Source organism: Leucoraja erinacea, chromosome 40 (assembly GCF_028641065.1).
Source record: "Leucoraja erinacea ecotype New England chromosome 40, Leri_hhj_1, whole genome shotgun sequence".
NCBI lineage: Eukaryota > Metazoa > Chordata > Chondrichthyes > Rajiformes > Rajidae > Leucoraja > Leucoraja erinaceus.
This window is the reverse complement of record NC_073416.1, coordinates 5785664-5809666: the sequence shown is the minus strand read 5'-3', so window position 1 is coordinate 5809666 and position 24003 is coordinate 5785664. Positions and strand designations below refer to the sequence as shown.

Genomic DNA, 24003 nt, shown 5'->3' with positions numbered 1-24003 from the left:
CTGTCCCCTACATAAAATCCGGCCCCGTTGTCAGCATTGATGGCTTCAGAAGCTGATTTTAAAATCATTCCAGCGATTAACTTGTCGGGTGAATTTTTTTTAAAAAAACACTCAGAACGGCCCTTCGGAACGATTCTTTAGCAACATCTTGCACTCCAACAAAATATAATTCAGGACCAGGTCGGGGATTAAAACCTGTTTTAACCCCCCCCCCCTAAACACGCCAAAATCGCGCACACGGGCAGTGGCAGAATTACAGCGGTGCTGAAGTTAAGTTTTGTAACATACCTACTTTAATTGGACTTTGCTGGCTTTACCTTGCACTAAACGTTATCCCCTTATGTATCTGTACACTGTAAATGTATCGATTGTAATCATGTATTGTCTTTCTGCGGATCGCAAATAACAAAAGCTTTTCACTGTACCTCAGTACACGTGACAATAAACTGAACTGAACCGCCCACCACACTCGACATCGAAGAAGCAACGAGCCTCCACGACAACCACGCTAACACAGGAAGTCCCGCCCACGCTCCAGGACCCCGCTCCGATTGGCTAGTTGGTCAAGTCACCCGCAAACGGCGCTTGGCTAGTGGACGAACCGGCGGTCAATCACACGGGTTGCTCTCTTTAACTGGCTGTCTGTGCAGCGCCCGCCCCCACCGCGTTGTGATTGGTGCTTGCGGCTGTCAATAACGTATGGCAGCCTTTAATTCCGCCTGGAAGGTGCTGATCAGTTCCCGCCTCTTGCTGTGGTCCAGGCTCGGCCGCCGCCGCCGCTCACTTCTTGCGACACAATTAATTAAAAGAAAATCTGCGAAGTTGAAGGCGTTGTTGAGGTATATATACGTTTAAAAACTGTTTTTGGTGATAAATATATGAGCGAACCATTCTCTTTCGAGTTTAGGTTTGGGGTTGTCCAGCTTTTTGTGAGGCGTAGGACTTTCTAAACAGACAGAGAACGCTGCGCTGCTTATGGGTGTGGGGATTGGGCGGGCAGCAGCAAAATAACATGGTTTTTTTCATTTCTAAGGGCTTGGAGGACTGGTTATTTTTGAACGCGATGCTGACAGTTTGTTAGTGTCTAGAGATTTCCAGCAAGAATACATTGAAGTTATTTTGCAAAGGAACGACACTCGGGCCTTAATCGATTCCTTATATTGGGGTTAGACATTTAGAGCTCTGATGAGCATTGATTGCAGGACTCTTATTCGAACCGATGGAAGTAAAGACTTCCACATAAATCCCATGGAATTAAAATGTGGCGAAACAGCCATTATCTATTTGTTACTTTTGGGACAAAGCCTTGGGCGTGATACCTCTTCATGACCCAGCCCGCAATCTTTTCACGGTGAACGATCAATTTGACAGTTGAAGAATACTCTGACATTTTCACTCCTGACCCCGAAGGTAAACTGCAGGACTTGCCAAGTCACTGCCTGTGACTTGCTCCTAGTTTTGTGGCAGTGGTCTTTACCGAGTTGTTGCAGATATTGTTCATCAATAAATACTCTAGCGATGGTTCGAAAGCTTTGTCAAAGAATGGATCAGCGTTTCTGGCCTATTAATGCAAGGGTTGAGTTTGGGCTGCATTTAGAATTTGTGGATATTTGCTTGTAAGCAACTATTGTCTTGCATGTAAATTGAAAGTACAAGATGAGAAGGGATACAATTCAGTCCCTTCTACCATCTACATTGGTAATTTTATTAAAGTACTTGCTTCTTTCAGTGCAGTAAAGATGTATGTTTGGGAGCTTATCCAGTTTTTTTAAATTGGCAGTTTTTCATTAACCAACCCTTTAGTCTAGATATCAATCAGAAATATAACCCATTGATCATAACTTGTGTGTCGCTAGTCCAGAAGATGCATTTGGGACTTTGTCATTGGAACTACAGTGGTGAGCCAAGTAATGACTCCAAGCAGTTTGTTATAGGGTGGAGGAGGAAGGTAGTCAATAAATTAAAAAATGGATTTCATTGTTTCTGTGACGTTTGTAACAGGCTCTGAAAAGGAAGTGTCATATGTACTGTCCCATAAGCCTCAAAGGTTCGCATTGTCAGCACTATAGCATATGACACGATACGATAGAACTTTATTTATCCCAGGAGGGAAGTTGATCTGCCAACAGTCATAAAAAAAACCCAAGATACACAAAACATGAAATTAAAGTGACGAGTGGAAAGGATTGGAGGTGTGGGGAGGAAAGTCAGTCTACCCCATGACAGAAGCATTTCGTTGTCTCTGTACTGTACACTGACAATGACAATTAAATTGAATCTGAATCTGAAGGGGGAGGAGTTGTACAGTTTAATAGCCACAGGGAGAAGGATCTCCTGTGGTGTTGTTCTGTCCTGCATCTTGATGGAGCCAGTCTGTTGCTGAAGATACTCCTCGGGTTGACCAGTGTGTCGTGGAGGGAGTGAGCTGTATTGTCCAAGATGCCCTGCCGTTTGAGGAGCATCCTCCCCTCAAAGACCACCTCCCATGAATCCATCCTTGCTCCGAGGATGCAGCCAGCCTTCCTGATGAGTTTATTAATCCTATTCTGGGCCTGATGCTGTAATGGGTGATGTTCTTGAAGACTATCTGGTACAATGCCAGAACAGGGAAAGGAAGCAAGGGAATTCTACCATAAGGAGTATGTTATTTTACACATTGTAAGTGTCCTTTCCTTCAAGATTTTGCCTTGGCCACGTAAGACTAAAGACTTGCTGGTAAGACAGAATTGCAGAACCTGCTGTGACCTCTGTCTAGATACTTCACAGCCAATTATTGTTTGTTTTTTTAAATGGCAGTTCATAGCCAATTTTCCTTTCAAAGTAAATTTTGCATTTGGTATACTGGTTTTCATTCATAACGAGCTATCCAAAATACTCTCATTCAGCAATATGCAATTCGATTTTGGACAACTGAACAAAGGTTTTTCTTCTACAAATTTTGAATGTGTTATTTTTCCCAAATACTAAAATTCTGTTTATTTGGAGAAATGTTGACATCTATTCTGCTAGTTGGCTTTGGGCTTCTTAAATTTGCAAACACCTACTTGTTGCTCCAAAAATAATTTATTTTTGTTTTCATTGAAGTGGGAAAGTGAGCAGTTGCATTATAGTTGTTTGCCCTGTTGGCCAAGTACATATCTTGTTTCGTTGGTACATATCTTGTTTCATTCCTTGTTTATGAAGGGAATCTAAAACTTGTCATGATAATGTGACAACTGTTTACTCTTGAGTCATATGGTGTTCAGAGACCAATATGTTCAGTCTTCACAGAAATGCAAAGACTCATCCATTTTTCCTCGTATGTTGCAAAACACACTTGGCTAATAAAGTATGTTATGATTTTTCCAGATGTTCAAGGTATACAAACCTGAGCTGAGATGGCTTTTTTAAAAAACCTGCACTAACAGGAGAGCATAATTAAATGCCAGCAAAACCTCAGTGTCCATATTTTGATTGGGTGTATTGTCTCAGAAAGCTTGTCTTCCTTTATCAATATGTTGCACCATAGGGGAATCTATTCCATATGTTAGTTGACCAGGGATTTTTGATATGGCGGAATATGTTAAATTTCCCCCCAAAATGTTGTCTGAAACCCCCCCCCCCCCCACCGGCAAATGGACATTCCCCAGACAACAATGGTTCTTGGAACACACTGCACCACAGGTATTAATTTTATCTTGGTTAGATCATCATTTGAATTGGTTAATTTGGCACAGATTTGCACGACAGATGCAGAACTGTCCCAGACTAGAGTTTCTGGACTAGAGCTTCTACATGGAGTATACTGAAATATTTGGTTTCATTTGAGTAGGAATTGATTGGCCATTTACTAGTGTAATTGTTCATTGTAACTGTGATTATTGTAACTAAAGCTATTCTAGTCTAAATTTGTTTTTCTTGCAGATTGTATGCTTTCGGGCTGATCTTGGTTCTCGTGCTTGTTCTCTGGAATTGGCAGGATCTGTTTCTGCTACTTCTGTTGCAATTCCTGTGGTGGCCATGGCCAGCAGAGGAGTATCCAGGCCAAATGGTCAATCACACGCCAGCAAAATCTGCCAGTTCAAACTTGTCTTGCTCGGCGAGTCAGCTGTGGGAAAGTCCAGTCTAGTGCTGCGATTTGTTAAAGGACAATTCCATGAATACCAGGAAAGCACAATTGGTGGTAAGTCCGTGTACCAATGGAAGATAATGTTGGAAATGGAGCGTGGGGCCCCTCTTGGTTATGCTTGTTCTATTAATTTTGCTGCTTGTATGTTGTGCTCCACACCATAACTTCCATAACTATTGTCCCTTTCCCATAGTAGAGGGGTCTCGACCAAAAAGTCACCTATCCATGTTCTCCAGAGACGCTGCCTGATCTGCTGAGTTACTCCAGCACTTTTTTTGTCCCTTTCCTATTATTGCTTCCCTCCTGACCTTTCTTTCATAACTGGAATTGTGTACTTTAATCCAAACATTTGGTTTTCGAATGGTCAAATAACCATTTTAGAAGCTTGTATTTCTTCAGTTTGTACTTGGCAGTGAGTGATCGGTGCTCTGAACTGCTGAATTGGGAAAGCTAGTAGGTGACTTTGGGACAGGAGGCAACAATGGCTAAAGTATTAGCTGATGTTTGCAGTTTATTGCTATTTAAACTTGTCAGTGTTGCAGTGCACTGTGCTCTTGGTGAAGTTGTTTCCTGTTATTCTCGAGTCTACAGTGCCCTCCATAATGTATTGGACAAAGACCCATCATTTATTTATTTGCCCCTGTACTCCACAATTTGAGATTTGTAATTAAAAAAATCATATGTGGTGAAAGTGCACATTGTCAGATTTTAGTAAAGGCCATTTTTATAGATTTTGGTTTCACCATGTGGAAATTACAGCAGTGTTTGTACATAGTCCCCTCATTTCAGGGCACCAGAATGTTTGGGACACAGCAATGTCATGTAAATGAAAGTAGTCATGTTTAGTATTTTGTTGCATATCCTTTGCATGCAATGACTGCTTGAAGTCTGCGATTCATGGACATCACCAGTTGCTGGGTGTCTTCTTTGGTGATGCTCTGCCAGGCCTGTATTACAGCCATCTTTAGCCTGTGCTTGTTTTGGGGCTAGTCCCCTTCAGTTTTCTCTTCAGCATATAAAAGGCATGCTCAATTGGGTTCAGATCGGGTGATTGACTTGGCCACTCAAGAATTGACTATTTTTAGCTTTGGAAAAACTCCTTTGTTGCTTTAGCAGTATGTTTGGGATCATTAACATAGAAAATACGTGCAGGAGGAGACCATTCAGCCCTTCAAGCCAGCACCGCCATTCATTGTGATCATGGCTGATCGTCAGCTATCAATAACCCGTGCCTGCCTTCTCCCCATATCCCTTGACTCCACTAGCCCCTAGAGCTCTATCTAACCTGACTTGCTGTAGAATGAGTTTTGAAGCATTTGTTTAAACTTGAGCAGATGTGTCTATGCACTTCAGAATTCATTATGCTACAACCATCAGCAGTTGTTTCATCAATGAAGATAAGTGAGCCAGTACCTTCAGCAGCCATACATGCCCAGGCCATAACACCCCCACCACTGTGTTTCACAGATGAAGCAGTATCCTTTGGATCTTGGGCAGTTCCTTCTCTTCTTTGACATAACTTTGGACCTCGTGTTGATAAACAACAATAAAGGTTTCCAAAGGTGATGCAAAGACTAGGTGCTGAGTGCTCTCTTCTACCTGCATTAAGGAGGCAAATAAAAACACCCAAGCAATTACAAACACCTGTGAAGCCATGTGTCCCAAACATTATGGTGCCCTGAAATGGGGGCGACTATGTCCAAACACAGCTGTAATTTCTACATGGTGAAACCAAAATGTATAAAAATACCCTTTAATAAAATCTGACAATGTGCACTTTAACCACATGTGATTTTTTTTTCTATTATAAATCTCAAATTGTGGAGTACAGGGACAAATAAATAAATGATGGGTCTTTGTCCTAAACATTATGGAAGGCACTGTATTTGCCAGCAATACTTAATATTCAAAATGCTACTAGCTTCTGTTGGCTACTTTACAATTTGCTATTATATGGTATGTTCTTCATTTATCAAAGTTGTGATTCCCCATTAACAATGTCTCTGAAATAGTATTCACATATGAGGCTCCTTGCTCTTGTCCATGTTGCCAACTAACTTGCATGTAAACAAAATATAATTGGTAGATCATTTGGATAAATGGCTTGCTCTTTGACTTTTAAACTAATGTAACTTGGTGCCAAGCTCCCCAGTTGCAACACTTGGTTCATTAATTTCACAGGTACTTTCGGGCCAAGGCACTTTCAAGGTGCCAGAACTCTGGGAACTCTTTCATGATTTGAGTGTCATTGAGGTTGTCGGATCCAGGGCTTCATATTTCGAACACAAGCCCCTATTTGATAGAAGCAACAGTTGTTTTCCCTCGGTCTGAAGACCAAGTTGACGGTGAATGAAGGCAACTCTGCCAGACTTGGCTCTTCCATTGTCAAGGTGTGGTCACAGTATCATCATAATCGGCAGTAATTCAAGCCAGAGCCATCACTGCATTATTAATGTACAACTTGAAACAGTTTCCAGTACACTCTCCATAAACTCGTACATCATCAAGTGGAAACCTTGGCTGGATATGCTTTTTTAAGTGGTAATTTTGTTACTTTGGACCATTCCCCCTCTCAATGCTTTCTTGATGGGGGAGGGGGGGGGGGGTTCTTTCAGGTAGAGCTGAATAATTAGTTTATGGGATGTTTCCTTTACTAATGTGTTGCAAGTTTATTTAATGAAATGGCAATTAAGGGAGGGTCCTAACCTGAAATGTCACCTGTCCATGTCGCCCAGAGATGCTGCCTGACCTGCTGAGTTACTCCAGCACTTTGTGGCAATTAAATGATTTGTTCAAAAATCGTAACTAATTGACTCCTTTCAATCTGCCGAACGTTGCCCTTACCTGAAGATGTTGGTGTATAGATAATTCTATATGCATTAGCAACATATGAAAGTGGTGACGTTGAGGTGGAAGTTGGAATGTAAAATTGATCGACTGGTAACAAAGGAGATTTGAGCAAAGGCATGTACCTCTTTTTGATAGTGTTGGATGGAGATGATTTCTTTAGTTGGAATGATATGAGATTACTTTTTTTAAACTACAGGTGCTGGAAATTTGAAGTACCAGAAATACTCAGCAAGTCGGGCAGCATTTGTAGGAATAATTGATGTTTAAGGTTGTAAATCCTTCCCTGGGACTGGGAAAATAGGGTTGGAGCTCAATAATTGCTTTGTTCCCCTACCATTCAATGGCCAGTGCACGTGTCTTGTATGCATTGAGCAACAAACTTTATTTGCAGCTGTTAATACAATATATTATTACAGCCACATTTGCTATTTAAAGCTCTATCTAAAGATCAAGCTGTGTAATTATACTACCATTGGAAATTACTGTTCAGGGTTTTGCTACTTGACTGTGCAGCCTTTATGAATGTCGAGGGGAATATCTGCCAAGTTATTGCTTTAAATAACTTTTTTATTTCAGTTGGTCTTTTTGTCTACTTAGTGCTCTGTCGAAACTGTATTAAGGTAAAACTGACCAGTGGTTCTTTTAATATTTCTGCAGCTGCCTTTCTCACACAATCCGTCTGCTTGGATGACACAACAGTGAAGTTTGAGATCTGGGACACTGCTGGACAAGAACGATATCACAGTCTAGCTCCCATGTATTACAGAGGTGCTCAGGCTGCCATTGTAGTCTATGACATCACCAATCAGGTTAGAACAAGCTGCCGTGGCTTCAGTAGGGTCACAACAATTGTCTAATGTGAAAAGGTGTGTTTTGTGTTTGCTTATTCCTGCTTTTGACCCTGGAGGTAATGGTTCTCTGGCTCCCATACTACCTTCCTGGTTGTATCAGTGAGATGCCAGAGTGGTGTCTTTGATATTGGCTGGTGCCTTGAGGCAAAGTTTCCTGTTGAGTGCTTCAATGGTAGGAAGGTGATGCTTTTGATGGACCTGGCATTGTCCACCATCTTTTGCAACCTCCTTTCTTGGGCATTTGAGTTACAGAACCGGGCTATGATGCAACCACTCAGTACGCTCTCCAACATACACTTGTAAAAGTTTGAGGGTGCTGAATCTTTGAGCAAACTGGGGAAGTAAATGCATTGAGCTTTCTTTCATTGCACTAATTGCTGGGCCCAGAACAGATCATCAGATGTGCCTGGTCTGGAACTTGAAGCTGTTGACTGCCATCCCATTGATAGGATGGGTTCACAAACCCTTGGCTTCCCCTTCCTTGATCATTCAGACCAGTTAAGCTGATCAGTCTGGACACTTGATGGGAGAAGGGAAATCTTATGAATTTGCATTAAAGGCTTTTTTTAAACATCCCTGTGGCTAAAATGACTTAAAATAGTCCGTTGTTTGTTTGTAGCTTGATGAATTGGACGGTGAATTTAGTTTCCACCATATTGACTCCCATAGCCATTGGCCCACAAGCAATCTTCTCAAGCATCCTACCTAGTGTATGCTGGTGAAAGTTGGGTGCCACAAATCCTTCAAGCGTTTGTTCAGTCCAATAATAGGACTTGTTTATTGGGTTACGCATAACTCTAGAATTTGAATTTTGAAACACTGGTGTTGTGGTACTATTTATTGAAATCATCTTGATATTTGCATCAAGAATTAGATGCACTGTTTTGGCACACTTTGCTAAATTGTACATGAATTGTTTTCTGGATAAGAGCAATTGACACATTTGAGCAGTGCAGGGGAATTGGCAGGGCTTTCATTGTGCATTGTGATAATGTATGGTAAGTTTTTATTGTTTCTGATAGATTTTGTCCCAGAAAGCCTTTTACAGTTGTTTTCAAAATGGTTTTCGCACCTTTTTATTCAGTTGAAGTTTGGTGTGACCTTGAGCCAGTCAGAATGCAAACTTGCCAGATTGATCTGGTGATTTAGTCATCCAGTTGGAATTTTGGTGCACGAATCCAAGTATTCCGCTTTAATTGAATATTGTTGCTTTTTTTAACTTTAGGAGACATTTGCAAGAGCAAAGACATGGGTGAAAGAGTTGCAGCGCCAAGCAAGCCCCAGTATTGTTATAGCACTATCGGGAAATAAAGCAGATCTGGCAAATAAAAGAATGGTGGAATATGAGGTATGTACATCTTTTGGAGGTGATATAAATGCCCCTTCGGATGGGAATGTTGCATAGTCTGTAGCTGTTTCTTGATTGAGTACCAAGCATTGTTTGTGAGATGAGTAGCACTCACAGATGAGGAAAGTTGGCCATTGTCTTGTTAATGGGAATAAGTGGCATTTTTGAATTGGTGGGGGGGGGGGGGGGGGGGGATGTATGTAGTTGACCCTCAATCTAAACTTATGTACTCTTATTTTCAATTGCCAGAGTATAGTGATGTGAAAATTGTTTAAATGCAATTGATAGTAGATTTGTCTAATTCACTGTATATTTACAAATGTTTCTCCTTCAACAGGAAGCACAAGCATATGCAGATGACAACAGCTTATTGTTCATGGAGACATCAGCAAAGACAGCAATGAATGTTAATGACCTATTTTTGGCAATAGGTAAGTAATGGGGCATTTAACAACTTTTAAATTTGAACTGCATGTTCTGGCCACCAAGTTGAAAGATGGGAACCATTGAAGTCTAAAATCCTTGGATTGGTGTAAACCTGCAGGACATTCTGAAATGTATAAGAAGGAACTGCAGATGCTGGAAAATCGAAGGTAGACAAAAATGCTGGAGAAACTCAGCAGGTGCAGCAGCACCTAAGGAGCGAAGGAAATGGGCAACGTTTCGGGCCGAAACGTTGCCTATTTCCTTTGCTCCTTAGATGCTGCTGCGCCCGCTGAGTTTCTCCAGCACCCTTGTCTACATTCTGAAATGTAGTCCATAAAGATCAATTGCTTCTCTCAATATCTCCCCCCCCCCCCCAAATATTAGAAATTACTAGTTGTTTCATTTCGATGTTTAAAGAAATGTATTTTTTATTAGCATAGTTAAAATTCAACTTCCTGCAATGAATAAGCTTGGATAAACTAAATTGTATGCCAAGGAGCGAGCCTGAGAAGCCATTGACTTTAAATGGCATTTTATGGGGTTCCAGTGAAAGATGGCAGGCCGACTAAACACAAGTAATTTGGGCATCCAAAGCTCCATAAGGAACCAATATAAATTCTTGAATTTCCTTTTTGGCAACCACTGTTTAGTTCCAGTGGGCCTCCAAGCTATGTTAAAAGCTTGGCACAGTTGATAGCAATCTCCCAAGTTAAAGTTCTGGCTTGCTGTGCTGAAGTGGATCCAGAATATCTCGGCTAGATACCAATGATTAGATAATTTAAATGCTGGAAATACTCAGCAGGTCATTGTCCAAAGCTGATTATGTTCTTGATATTAAGGGATTGCCACATTGTTTGCCGTTTAATAACGAAAATAAGAAAACTTGAGGCTTTGGCTCCTCGTTCCGGTGGATGCAAAAGATCCTGTGGTCTCATTCAGAGAAGACTTTGGTCGACATTTGACTAATGTTACAAAATATACAGTAACTGATCAGTCATCTCATCTGCTGCTCAGTACCTTGTGCGCAAATTGGCGGCCGCATTTGACTACAAACTGCACAACAAAGCTAGCTGCAAAAGTGCTTTGCAATAGCCTGAAGTTGATGAGGCGCTATGTAAACGCAAGCTCTTGCCCCTTGAGCTACAGCATCTGATTTTGTAAATTCCTTTGGACTGGAGGCTTTGTTCTAAATATACTTCTGTCTTTAAATCTCTCTCCTTCAATGTGGTAATTCATTGCGCAAATCTGGTCTGAGCTGCAACTTAAGGTTCAGACTTTGCTGACAGGTTTTAGTTCAGTATTTGCTGCTCTTGATAAAGCTACATTTTTGGCAGCAGAATAGATTGTTGTCAAAATTCTTGACATTGGATGGTCAACTTGACTCCTTGGAACCTGGTGGGAATATGACAATTTGTCTGTATGCCAGTGACTAGAATTGTAGTGCCAATTAAAGTTTGATTGTTACTCATCCCTGCACATTAAACTTAGCATTGCCATTTGAGTACAAACTATATTAAATACAATACAATACCGTTTATTGTCATTTGAACCTCAAATGAAGTTCAAACGAAATTTGGTTTCTGCAGTCATACAACAAGAAGGGAAAAAAAAACAAGACACACAATTTACACAAACATCCATCACAGTGAATCTCTTCCGCACTGTGTTGGAAGGCAAAGTCATTGTCTCGCCCCTGTTTTCCTTTCTTCTCCTGATGTTAAAGCAGTGAATCTTAAGCAGTTTCCAAATGAGCAAAGCAAAAGGCTGCATGCTGAAATTGAAATGAAAAGGCAATGCTGGAAACACTCAACTGATTGGACAATATTTGAGAGGAACCAATAGCTACTTGGATGGAATACAGTCAGCACCGGTACTTTAAGTCTGCCTGATCTGAGTATTTCCTGCATTTTTAATTAAACACTCTCAGATGCTTGGTCTTAAGAACTGGCTGTACATTGGCAAGAATTGAAGGGAGGGGTAATGCAAGACAATTGGACAAAAGGCACCAAAGTGCAGGTGGGAATAGATGAATCATTGAGAACAACTGCTGCCAATAAAATGGAGGTGGTGATCTGAATGTTTGAGCTCTAACAAGGCACATTAAGCCTTCTGGATTAAGTTGATGTTCCTCAAGGTCATGTGTACCTAGATCTCAGTGTAGGATCTACACTGCCTTGCTCCAGTGCAGGGGAGATGACAAATGGTAAATACTTTTGAAAGCCTGATAAACCACCTGTTTCACTTGGGAGCACCATTACTCGTATCTTTATCTTCCAGCCAAGAAGCTGCCAAAGAGTGAACTTCAGAATGCCAGTGGAGCAGCAGGCCGCAATAGAGGTGTGGATCTCCACGAACCATCTCCGCAGAACAGGAGCCAGTGTTGTAGCAACTAAATGTTGAAGGGAGCTTGCTCCAGTTGACAACTGCACACTTGAGTGGAAATTCGATTTCTCCAGCCATGCCCTTTGCGATGCTTTAGTCAAGAAAGTACCTGCAGAATGGATGTGGAACTTAAACCAGTCATTACTTTGTATTATAGATGCAAATATCAACCTTTTCCCTCTTAAATGATGTTCGTGTGGATGCACTTATCTCTTGCACACCAGTTCTTCAAAAACCTGTTTTTAAACATTATACATTATGAAAATGCTCACATTCTAGTGGTGTAACTTAGCACGAAAGCTGCAGTATCCCATTGATCAGTTTCTGCCCTGTATTTTGAGACTGCACACAATATAAATCAGTATTTTGCATAAGCTTTGACTGACGGGCAATCTTTGCAGTTCAGCAAATTGTAGTAATTGGCCCTTTCTAAATGGTAAGTCTAAAAGGGGTTCTGTATTGAAAAGTAGGTTAGTTATCATGGAGAAATTGGCTGCTAAAACCTGTAAACTCTGGCTACTAGTTCTTGGTGCAATAAGATTGTAGGTCACTGAACACTTGAGCATTGTGAATACTTCTGAAGTAACACGGTATTTTTTAAACTACTGTAGGTGGCACCTTGGTTTTAAGTGGTTTGAGGGGAAACTAGGCTCCGTCAGCATGGGTGTTTTAACTCTGCACTGCTCTCACACTTGTGCTTGTCAAGAATGGGTTGTAAGAGGTGTGCACTTAACTGAACCACGAAAGGGCAGTATACCACAAAATCAATGCACGGTTGGAAATGAGTGCATACAGGTTCTAAAATTAAGCTGTAGTTTTGCTTATGATGACTTGTGCCATATATTGGCTAGCTAATGAACCTTCCACGTGGAGTAGGGGAAGACCTGAGAAAGCTTTACAATGACTGACCACTACATGTCCTGAATAGTTCAGTCCACTTTAACAATTTTGGTTCAGACTCCTATATTGGAGCTATGATTAAAGTGATGCCTACAAAATTGCTGGTTCTCCACCTGACGTGTTTAAGAAAGAACTGCAGATGCCGGGAGGCTGGGTTCAGTATAGCAGTATCTGTTAAGAATAACTGGTAGTGTTGGATGCACAGAGGTTGAGATTCAACTTGATAAACTATAACATTGTATCTTGGTAACTTGGCTGTATGTTTGCATTGTGGTGGTGATCCAATGGCATTTTGTGGCTTTATTAATTCCTCTTGGATTTAGCTTCCACTATAGACATACGATGTGAAAGCACTGCTAATTCTGCCCATGCAGTAGGATACTGCAGCATTATTTAACTTGTGGTAATATCTTAATTTTGCCCTGATCAACTCCCCCGAGTATTTGATTTCAAAAGATCAATAATTTGTTGGATTTTTTTGACATTCTCATTACACTCTCCATCACGGGCACACATGAAACATTGTAGTTTGACATGGGAATAGTTTCCGCACCTTGGTTTGCATAAGAACACCACCATTGGAATGAATTGGTAAACAATTGAATGATCTCTGGATTTCAGATCATTTTGCAAATTGCCAATTACAATGCATGATCTATACACTTTACAGCCACTTTGCAATGTGTTTCTTTCCTGCAGAACACCTATAGGATGAAAAGCAGTCCGTTCCCACGGGACTCTTTTGATCCACTAAGCTTAACTTTTGAGCCAGTGTTTGTTCCGGTCTAACTCTAAAATTGGCTAGCATAAGCATTAACATCTGGTTTGGGCAGAGTTATTGATAAAGATGTTCAACTGTCTGCCATGTAGATAGAAATGAGGACGTAGCCAAGCACTTTGCTATCAGCATTTTAGATCAAGTGTGAACGTGTGAGGAATCTGGATGCAGAAATTGATACATTGGCGAATTTTTGATCAGATGAGTTTTTAAATTGAGCCTTTATCAGTGTTTTGGGCATGTGATGAATGATTTGGGTCTTGCATAGGAATTTAATCTTTTTCTGACGCACTTTAATGGTTTTCTTCTCAATGCATTCATCTAATCTGGTGTCTAGTTACCCAACTCTGTGCACATGTATATACCAGCATTGGGAATATTCTGAAATTTAACTTTCTCTTATTGACTCAAGGGGGAGGGAAAAGTGGAGAAGCCTTTGGATCTCACTTCAACAGTGACTCCAAGTGTATGTATGATTTTAAAGTTCACTTTTATTAGATCTTCTGAATTTGTGTAGTTGTAATGTTGCTGCATTAGATAGCTTGGTTCTTGCAACCTAAAGGGCGCACTTGTTGAATGTCTTCACCTAGCTAGGTATGGTTCCTTCATGGTAGCTGTCATGAATGGGCAATGCATTTTATACCAGATAATCATTTGCATTGGTGTCGCGAAGACTGTCTATTCACTTCTACGAGGCAATATTAATCCACTAATCCTGTTTTGGCTCCAAATGGAAGTGAACAAAGCAGTTGTGGGCATGTGATTTTTAAATAAAACACTATGCAAGTCCTGTAAAAGGTTGGATTTCATAGCACGAAACTGGTCATGCCACCTGTGAATAAGATGCCACAATTCTGTAAACAATTTGCTGTTTTTGTAATTAAGTCAGCTTTAAACTTGTTGCAATTAAATCATGGTCATTCTAATAAATAGATGTAACCATGTATTATGGATGGCCTTGTTTATGGATTTCATTACTATGGACAATTCTGGTGTATTCTAATGGGGGTACTACCACTGAAATGTATTTGGGACTACCTGGATTTGTGCATTGAGGGTTTCATTTTTGTATATTATCCTGAAAGATTAAAAGTTATTACCTAGCAATTGCATTGGAGTCTGAAGTATATATCGCCACGCATCGTATCACAAATGTCTCTGGTCTACTTTTAAAATTCTGCGTATAGCAAAACAATATAGTGTATGCATTTTTGTACTTGAATTTTAATTTCATTTATTTACACACTTTGAATTCGTTAGATAGTTACAAATGGGCAGTGCAAGTAACCAAGAAAGAATAGATTTTTTTTTCCTCTTTATGCACTGTCCCGCCATCATATAAACAAATGGATTACCAATCAATTGACCATGTGCTCCAATTCCTAGGTAGCTTCTGACTGAGACCATAGCTCACCAGTATTTCTCTTGCATTTTGCCAATGGATCCAGAATAACTTTGTGCCTTCGAATGCAGCTGTACAGAAGGCAACATTTTTGTTCATTGTGCATATTAATGTTTCAAAGCTGACTTTTTCTGTAATAAAATTAATAGTGCTACTTGCGTCTATGTTTTGTTCACTCCCTTCGAGCCTTAGACCATCCTGCGGTCATCTATTCCAAAGGGTTGGCATTTAAGCTGATTTGCATAAATGGCTGACTTCAGTTGCATGAGCTACCATTTTTTCTACAACTGTGTGCAACCCTGAGGTAACTAACGTGCACTGGAGGTAATCTGGGTGGCTTGAGCAGGCAAATGCAGTAGCCAAATGGCACACAGCAAATGAGGTGACTTCAGCCAGTGAGGAATTCCACCCAGGACCTTGCAACTAAACGAGTGACCTATGTCATGCCAATTGTACAAATTCGAATGTCCTCATTTTTAAATAGCCTCCTTGCTAACTTTAGATTTTCGTCTCCCTACCCTCTATACATCTCCCATGAGTGCAATCTACTTGCCTCAGTTGCCTATATTACGACAAGTCTGAAGAAGGATCTCGAGCCCAAAACTTCACCCATTCCTTTTCTCCAGAGATGGCTGACCCGAGTTGCTCAGGCATTTTGTCTATCTGCCGACATTGATACTTTGTCCACATTTGGATTTGCATTGAATGGGAAGGCATTCCCCATTTAGTCTTGGGCACTCGGGATTGGTGAGCTTCTGCTCTGGTTCTGAGGATGATGATGGTAGTGGCTGCCAAGTGGTAACTGCAGCTGGGGCAGGAGGCAGCTCCTGGTCGAATTGGTGAGCAGCTGACGGTGATCTGCTTCCATGTTCCATTCTCTGCTCATTCATGCAACATTACCATTTTCAATACAATCTGCGATATTCTCTTTTTTCCCTCTTTCTCTCCCCCCCCCAAAAAACCCTGGTCAGAGATTCTTGTAAATTAGTAGGGATATTGCACTTTACAGAAGCTTAATTGCATCCTTTATATCTTGGCCTGCTCCTATCCCTACCAGGGTGGAGCTAGGAATAGACTTGTTTTGAGTGTCTTGGTTTCAGACAATCTGTTTGCCTCAGTCTGAGGTGCTAGGCCTTGCGCTGGATTTGGCCTTCAACTGACCTGCCTCTCTATAGTAGCGTTTAGCAGTATAAACACACTCTGCTTTCATTTCCGAGCCAGCACCTATATTTCACTTGCAATGCATCTGTCTTCCAGCACAATGTGTTCTGACAGTGAACAAACTTTGCAGTATGTGTTGGCATATGGATTATTTAAGCCCCTTCATCTAAACTGCCTTTTTAATCATGCTGTCCTGGGATTGTTTTTATCCTGCAAAGTTCCTTTTTTGTGTTGAAGTAACCTCTGAATTCTCTACCAATTATCTGTCTTTGATGGCCTGACCGTTATTTTTGCTATTATTGTAAAGGGAAAATTTGCAAGTGGGTTCTATTTTGTCTCTGATGCTTTTGCATTTTTTTGCAACCACTCATCTGAAATTGAAGCCTAATTTTGTATCAAACATATTGAATTGAATACTTTATTGTCAAGTGACAAGTCACAGTGAAATTCTTTGCTTGCATAGCCATTGTATGCAAATAGTCGCCACCAAAGAACCCTGCCAAAGTTACAAAGTATACACAGTATCTGCAGCAGATCTTCCCCCCCCCCCCCCCCCCCCCCCCCCCCCCCCCCCTACCCCTACCTTAATGGCAGACCCCCCCCCAAGCAGATTGTCCATTGTTCTTCCCCCTCAGGGCGGTCCCCCCCACACCAGATCCTCCTTTGTTCCTTCCCTCGGTAGCGGCGTCCTCGCTCCACGTGGTCCATCCTCGTCCATCAGTCGGCGCCCCCATCGCCCGCTGCACCAACCTCTCCACTTTTGTCAATAATGTCAAAGTGCTGGAGTAACTCAGCAGGTCAGGCAGCATCTCTGGAGAACATGGTGACGTTTTGGGTCGAAACCCTTGTTCTCCAGAAATGCTGCCTGACCTACTGAGTTACTCCAGCACTTGTCTTGTATAAACCAGCATCTGTACTTCTTTGCACCCACAAGCTGATGAATTATGACGGCCTAAAAGGCCATGCCACTAAATACTTCATCTGACATTTATTCCTCCTAGAATGGAGAATCTTACTTTCTGCAAAAGAAGGTGAATTAATGTCCTCGTTCTTCAGGGAACGGGGATTCCCCTCCGCCACCATAGATGAAGCTCACACCACGGTCTCATCCATTCCCCGTAACACTGCTCTCTCCCCATCCCCGCACTTGCAACAAGGGCAGAGTCCCTCTGGTCCTCACCTTTCACCCCACCAGCCGGCAAATACAACACATAATCCTCCGCCATTTCCGCCACCACCAACGTGACCCCACCACTCGCCACATCTTCCCATCTCCCCCCATGTCTGCCTTCCGCAAAGACCGCTCCCTCCGCAACTCCCTTGTCAATTCTTCCCTTCCTTCCCGCACCACCCCCTCCCCGGGCACTTTCCGTTGCAACCGCAAGAAATGCAACACCTGTCCCTTCACCTCCCCCCTCGACTCCATTCAAGGACCCAAGCAATCGTTCCAGGTGCGACAAAGGTTCACCTGCATCTCCTCCAACCTCATCTACTGCATCCGCTGCTCTAGGTGTCAGCTGATTTACATCGGGGAGACTAAGCGTAGGTTGGGCGATCGTTTCGCCGAACACCTCCGCTCAGTCCGCAATAACTAACCTGACCTCCTGGTGGCTCAGCACTTCAACTCCCCCTCCCATTCCCAATCCGACCTCTCTGTCCTGGGTCTCCTCCATTGCCAGAGTGAACAACAGCGGAAATTGGAGGAACAGCACCTCATATTCCGCCTGGGGACCTTGCGTCCGGATGGCATTAACATTGAATTCTCCCAATTTTGCTAGCCCTTGCTGTCTCCTCCCCTTCCTTAACCCTCGAGCTGTCTCCTCCCACCCGCCCGCCCTCGGGCTCCTCCTCCTCCCCTTTTCCTTCCTTCTCCCCCCCCCCCCCACCCCCCATAAGTCTGAAGAAGGGTTTCGGCCCGAAACGTCGCCTATTTCCTTCGCTCCATAGATGCTGCTGCACCCGCTGAGTTTCTCCAGCAATTTTGTGTACCTTTGATCTTCCAGCATCTGCAGTTCCTTCTTGAAAACAAGGTGAATTCTGTGGCTGGTCATAAGTCAAGGAAGATTCCCCAAAAACTATTTTCCTCAAACAGACCCAGGATGTTAGCAGTAAGTGACCTCCAGTGGGGTCATTGTGTAATTACAGTGAAGTGCAGCACAAATAAGTAGCTGCCAAGTATAAACAAAAAAAAGTTGGAGGAACTCAGCGGATGAGGCAGCATCTATGGAGCGAAGGAAATAGGCAACGTTTTGGGACGAGACCCTTCTTCAGATTGATGTGGGGGTGGGAAGAAGAAAGGAAGAGGCGGAGACAGTGGGCTGTGGGAGAGCTGGGAAGGGGATGGGAAAGAAGGAGAAAGCAAGGACTATCTGAAATTGGAGAAGTCAATGTTCATACTGTAATTTGCAGAAATTCAAAAAATGTATTTTCTGGTATTCTCAATAAAATTGGACTTTAATCTGACTTTTCTTTCCTGTGATTTGCACTTTTTTTCCAGAGAACATTTGGTGCATGTGTCTACCTGAAAAATCTGCATTAAAACGAAAACGCAACTTCATTATGAAATAAGTCGGACAAAAGTGTCACACTGATTCATCAAATTTCATGAAACGGCTGACAATCTGAGTATGGGATACTGGCCAATTCTGACTTCCTACCAATGAAAAATAAATTGGGAAGCGTTTTGAAAGATTTCCAGGGAAATCAAGCTCAGCAATCTGTCTGTATTGCTTTGGAGATTGTTGCAAAATACTTGTTTTAATGGCTGCTATAATCTGAAGAACTGTGACTGGGCACTTGACATTTTCTACATTAGTAGTTTCAATTTGGCTTTAAGAGCTGGGAGGTGTATTTGGTTTACAACATAGGCCTACAGAAAGCATTTACAATTGCATCAGATGTCAACAAACATTGAGCAGAAGGTACTTTTGACTGGTTGGGATTTTGAGAAATGGGAATACTGTAATGGACAATAGGTGACGAGCTGTGTTCTCCAAGCCTCACCTTTTCACCACTTTTAATGGTAAATGAAGTTGAGTTTGCTGCTGACACCAATTTAGATGGGTATATAGTGCTGTAATTAAGTTATTGAGATGTACAGTGCCCTCCATAGTGTTTGGGACAAAGAAGACCCATCATTTATTTATTTGCCTCTGTACTCCACAATTTGAGATGTATAATAGAAAAAAAATCACATGTGGTTAAAGTGCACATTGTCAGATTCTATTAAAGGCCATTTTTATACATTTTGGTTTCACTTATGTAGAAATTACAGCTGTGTTTACACAGTTCCCCCTCATCTCTGGGCACCATAATGTTTGGGACACATGGCTTCACACGTGTTTTAATTGCTCAGGTGTGTTTAAATGCCTCCTTAATGCAGGTCTTTCCTCCAGTCTTTCCATCATCTTTGGAAACTTTTATTGCTGTTTATCAACATGAGGACCAAAGTTGTGCCAATGAAAGTCAAAGAAGCCATTATGAGACTGAGAAACAAGAATAAACCTGTTATAGACATCAGCCAAACCTTAGGCTTACCAAAATCAACTGTTTGGAATGTCATTAAGAAGAAAGAGAGCACTGGTGCGATTACTAATCGCAAAAGGACTGTCAGGCCAAGGAAGACATCCACAGCTAAAGACAGAAGAATTCTCTCTATAAGAAATAAACATTTCCAAACACCTGTCCAACAGATCAGAAACACTCTTCAGGTGTGTGGACTTGTCAATGACCACTGTCTGCAGAAGACTTCATGAACAGAAATACAGAGGCTACATTGCAAGATGCAAACCACTGGTTAGCTGCAAAAATAGGATGGCCAGGTTACAGTTTGCCAAGAAGTACTTAAAAGAGCACCCACAGTTCTGGAAAAAGGTCTTGTGGACAGATGAGACGAAGATTAACTTGTATCATAGTGATGGCAAAAGCAAAGTATGGAGGAGAGAAGGAACTGCCCAAGATCCAAAGCATACCACCTCATCTGTGGGGTATGGTGGTGGGGTGTTATGGCCTGGGCATGTATGGCTGCTGAAGATACTGCCTCACTTATCTTCATTGATGATGCAACTGCTGATGGTAGTAGCATAATGAATTCTGAAGTTTATAGACACATCCTATCTGCTCAAGTTCAAATAAATACTTCAAAACTCATTGGCCGGCGGTTCATTCTACAGCAAGACAATGATCCCAAACATACTGCTAAAACAATAAAGGAGTTTTTCAAAGCTTAAAAATTGTCAATTCTTGAGTGGCTAAGTCAATCACCTGATCTGAACCCAATTGAGCATGCCTTTTATATGCTGAAGAGAAAACTGAAGGGGACTAGCCCCCAAAACAAGCATAAGCTAAAGTTGGCTGCAATACAGGCCTGGCAGAGCATCACCAGAGAAACCCCGGCAACTGGTGATGTCCATGAATCGCAGACTTCAAGCAGTCATTGCATGCAAAGGATATGCAACAAAATACTAAACATGACTACTTTCATTTACATGACATTGCTGTGTCCCAAACATTATGGTGCCCTGAAATGGGGGACTATGTATAAACACTGCTATAATTTCTACATGGTGAAACCAAAATGTATAAAAATTACCTTTATTAAAATCTGACAAAGTGCACTTTAACCACATGTGATTTTTTTTTCCTATTACAAATCTCAAATTGTGGCGTACAGAGGCAAATCGCAGACGAGCATCAGGCCACTATCTCTAGCACCATCACCGACATCATCAACTCCGACACCCTCATCGTTCCCCAGCCCCGCACGGCCCGATTTTACCTTCTCCCCAAAATCCACAAACCTGGTAGGCCCATTGTCTCTGCCTGTTCGTGCCCTACCTAACTCATTTCAACATACCTTGACTCCATCCTATCCCCCTTGGTTAAATCCCTCTCTACCATGTTCAAGACACCTCAGACACTCTCCGTCGTCTCCGTGCATTCAATTCTCTAGGCCCCCATCCACTCATCTTCACCATGGACGTCCAGTCACTCTACAGCTCCATCCCCCACCAGGATGGTCTCAAAGCCCTCCGGTTCTTCCTCGACCGGAGGAGCCACCTATACCCGTCCACTGATACCCTCCTCCGCCTAGTTGGCAAGCGCATGGGCCCCGGCTACGCCTGCCTCTTTGTCAGGCACGTCGAACAATCCTTGTTCGAGGCGCACCACGGCCCCATCCCCGACCTCTACCTCCGTTACATCGACGACTGCTTTGGTGCCACCTCCTGCACCTGCACACAACTGACTGACTTCATCCGCTTCACCACCAACTTCCATCTGGCACTCAAATACACCTGGACCATTTCCGACACTTCCCTACCATTCCTTGACCTCACTATCTCCATCGCAGGTGATAGACTTCTGACTGACATACACTATAAACCCACTGACTCCCAAGACTATCTTGACTACTCGTCCTCCCACCCTGCTTCCTGTAAGGACTCTATTCCCAATTCCTCCGTCTACGCCGCATCTGCTCCCAGGATGAGGTGTTCCACACCAGGGCATCGCAAATGTCCTCATTCTTCAGGGAACGGGGGTTCCCCTCCCCCACTATAGATGAGGCTCGCACCAGGGTCTCCTCCATACCCCGCAACACTGCTCTCTCTCCCAATCCCCCCCACTCGCAACAAGGGCAGTCCCCCTGGTCCTCACCTTTCACCCCACTAGCCGGCACATACAACAGCTAGTGCTCCGTCAGTTTCGCCACCTCCAACGTGTCCCCACCACTTGCCACATCTTCCCATCTCCCCCTCCTGTCTGCCTTCTGTAAAGACCGCTCCCTCCGTAACTCCCTTGTCAATTCTTCCCTTCCCTCCTGCTCCACCCCTTCCCCGGGCACTTTCCCTTGCAACCGCAAGAGATGCTACATTTGTCGCTTTAACTCCCCCTGCGACTGCATTCAAGGACCCAAGCAGTCTTTCCAGGTGCGATAGAGGTTCACCTGCACCTCCTCCAAACTCATCTATTGCATCCGCTGCTCTAGATGTCAGCTGATCTATATCGGTGAGACCAAGCGTAGGCTTGGTGATCGTTTCGCCGAACACCTCCGCTCGGTCCGCACTAACCAACCTGATCTCCCGGTGGCTCAGCACTTCAACTCCCCCTCCCATTCCGTATCCGACCTCTGTCCTGGGCCTCCTCCACGGCCAGAGTGAGCAACACCGGAAATTGGAGGAACAGCACCTGATATTCCGCTTGGGGAGTCTGCATCCTGGTGGCATGAACATTGAATTCTGACAATTCTGTTAACCCTTATTGTCTCCTCCCCTCCCTACCTCTCCCTCAGCCCTCGGGCTCCTCCTCCTCCTTTTTCCTTTCTTCTCCCCGCCTCCCCCCACCCCCTCTATCAGTCTGAAGAAGGGTTTTGGCCCGAAACGTTGCCTATCTCCTTCGCTCCATAGATGCTGCACCCGCTGAGTTTCTCCAGCATTATTGTGTACTGCAAATAAATAAATGATGGGTCTTTGTCCCAAACATTATGGAGGGCACTGTAGATCAAGTGGGGGGAAATCATTAGCAATGTGGACTAGAATTAAGTTATCTTCAAATAAGAGTAAATATTGGCAAAATCTGCAACTATAAAGGGCAAAGGAATTCATGTATGTTTAGCCAAATTGTCAAAGCTGTTGACATTATAAAAGTAATCACAGTGACTAATGGACTATTGACCTTTTTGTCAAGAAGACTGGGAGATGGAAGATTTGCTTTATTAGGCCTTGGCTGTGAAATGAACCAATGTGGAATTTAGATCCAGAGTGGGAACATTGAAGAAGGATTTTGGCCTGAAACGTTGCCTATTTCCTTCGCTCCATAGATGCTGCTGCACCCGCTGAGTTTCTCCAGCACTTTTGTCTACCGTGGGAACATTGACCTCAGGAAAGTTGTGTAAAATAATCTACTTATTGTTAGACCATGAAAGTTGAATGTTATAAATTAAACCCTCAGAAATTGAAAGATTGGCTACAGACGCTGTAGTCATTGACAACGGTGAAATTCAAAAATTGAAAGAATACAATCTTGCAACTTCAGCCAGACCATTCAAGGAGTGTTTTGTTGTCAGGTCCTGAAATGGAACAATTAAATTACTCACACTCACACCTCCCCACATGTATATGGTTCAGAGCTTTGGACCATCTATATGGTTGAGATATTTGGAGCATATCCTGTTTAACAGGATGGTTGTACAGGAAAGACATTTAGTGTTTTCTGACAAGGGGTTGTAGAAAACTGGAAATGTATTTCTCTGGCCCTTCCCAAAAAGTAATTTAAACTTTATAGGCCAATGGCTTGTTCTGTGTTGTAAGGGTGGCAGAGATGCAGATCATCCCTGAACAAAGGGCTGAATGGCCTTCTGCTTCCATGCTCACATTTAACCACGCTTTGTTTATGACCACGGCGTGCTCTCATGAGATGTGAATGTTATTCAAAGATGCGATGCTCATTCATTTTACTTAATTGTGATTGTTTCTCAAGATAGCAACCGGAGTGCCTGCCGTCGGCCTGAGCAGGCTTGTCAAGACTCGTGTGTCATGGAAAACTAACCTGTTCTGCTCTGGTGGAGGGCGGGGCAAGCTGCAAGTTTGCAGTCAGTTTCTCTCCTCTCCCATTTCCTCTCTTGAAATGTTGAGACAGTCCCTGAACTGATCTGGACGCCGGTTTCGTGGTAGACTTTACAAAAACAACATATTTGGACCGACTGATTCTCGTCCCTCGCCAGTGTGTGAACAAGCCGGCGCTAGGACCCAAAAGTCTTTCTGGCTCCAGGCGGGATTGGTGGAAATGCCACAACCCAGA

At 42.8% G+C, this 24003-nt stretch overlaps 1 protein-coding gene across 3 annotated transcripts; it reads left to right on the top strand.

Annotated features, from left to right (window-relative positions):
* Nucleotides 1-705: 705 nt before the first annotated feature.
* LOC129714679 (ras-related protein Rab-5B) lies at nt 706-23813 on the top strand. Of its 3 annotated transcripts, none has more exons than XM_055664434.1 (6): nt 706-839; nt 3904-4162; nt 7616-7767; nt 9035-9157; nt 9495-9588; nt 23683-23813. In XM_055664434.1, the coding sequence occupies exons 2-6, from the start codon at nt 4000-4002 to the stop codon at nt 23748-23750; spliced, it is 600 nt and encodes a 199-aa protein (XP_055520409.1). In that variant the 5' UTR covers nt 706-839; nt 3904-3999; the 3' UTR covers nt 23751-23813. The 3 variants fall into 3 exon arrangements, with proteins under 3 accessions (XP_055520409.1, XP_055520408.1, XP_055520407.1); XM_055664433.1 differs by lacking the exon at nt 23683-23813 and adding an exon at nt 18704-19477; XM_055664432.1 differs by lacking the exon at nt 23683-23813 and adding an exon at nt 11861-14750.
* Nucleotides 23814-24003: the final 190 nt, after the last annotated feature.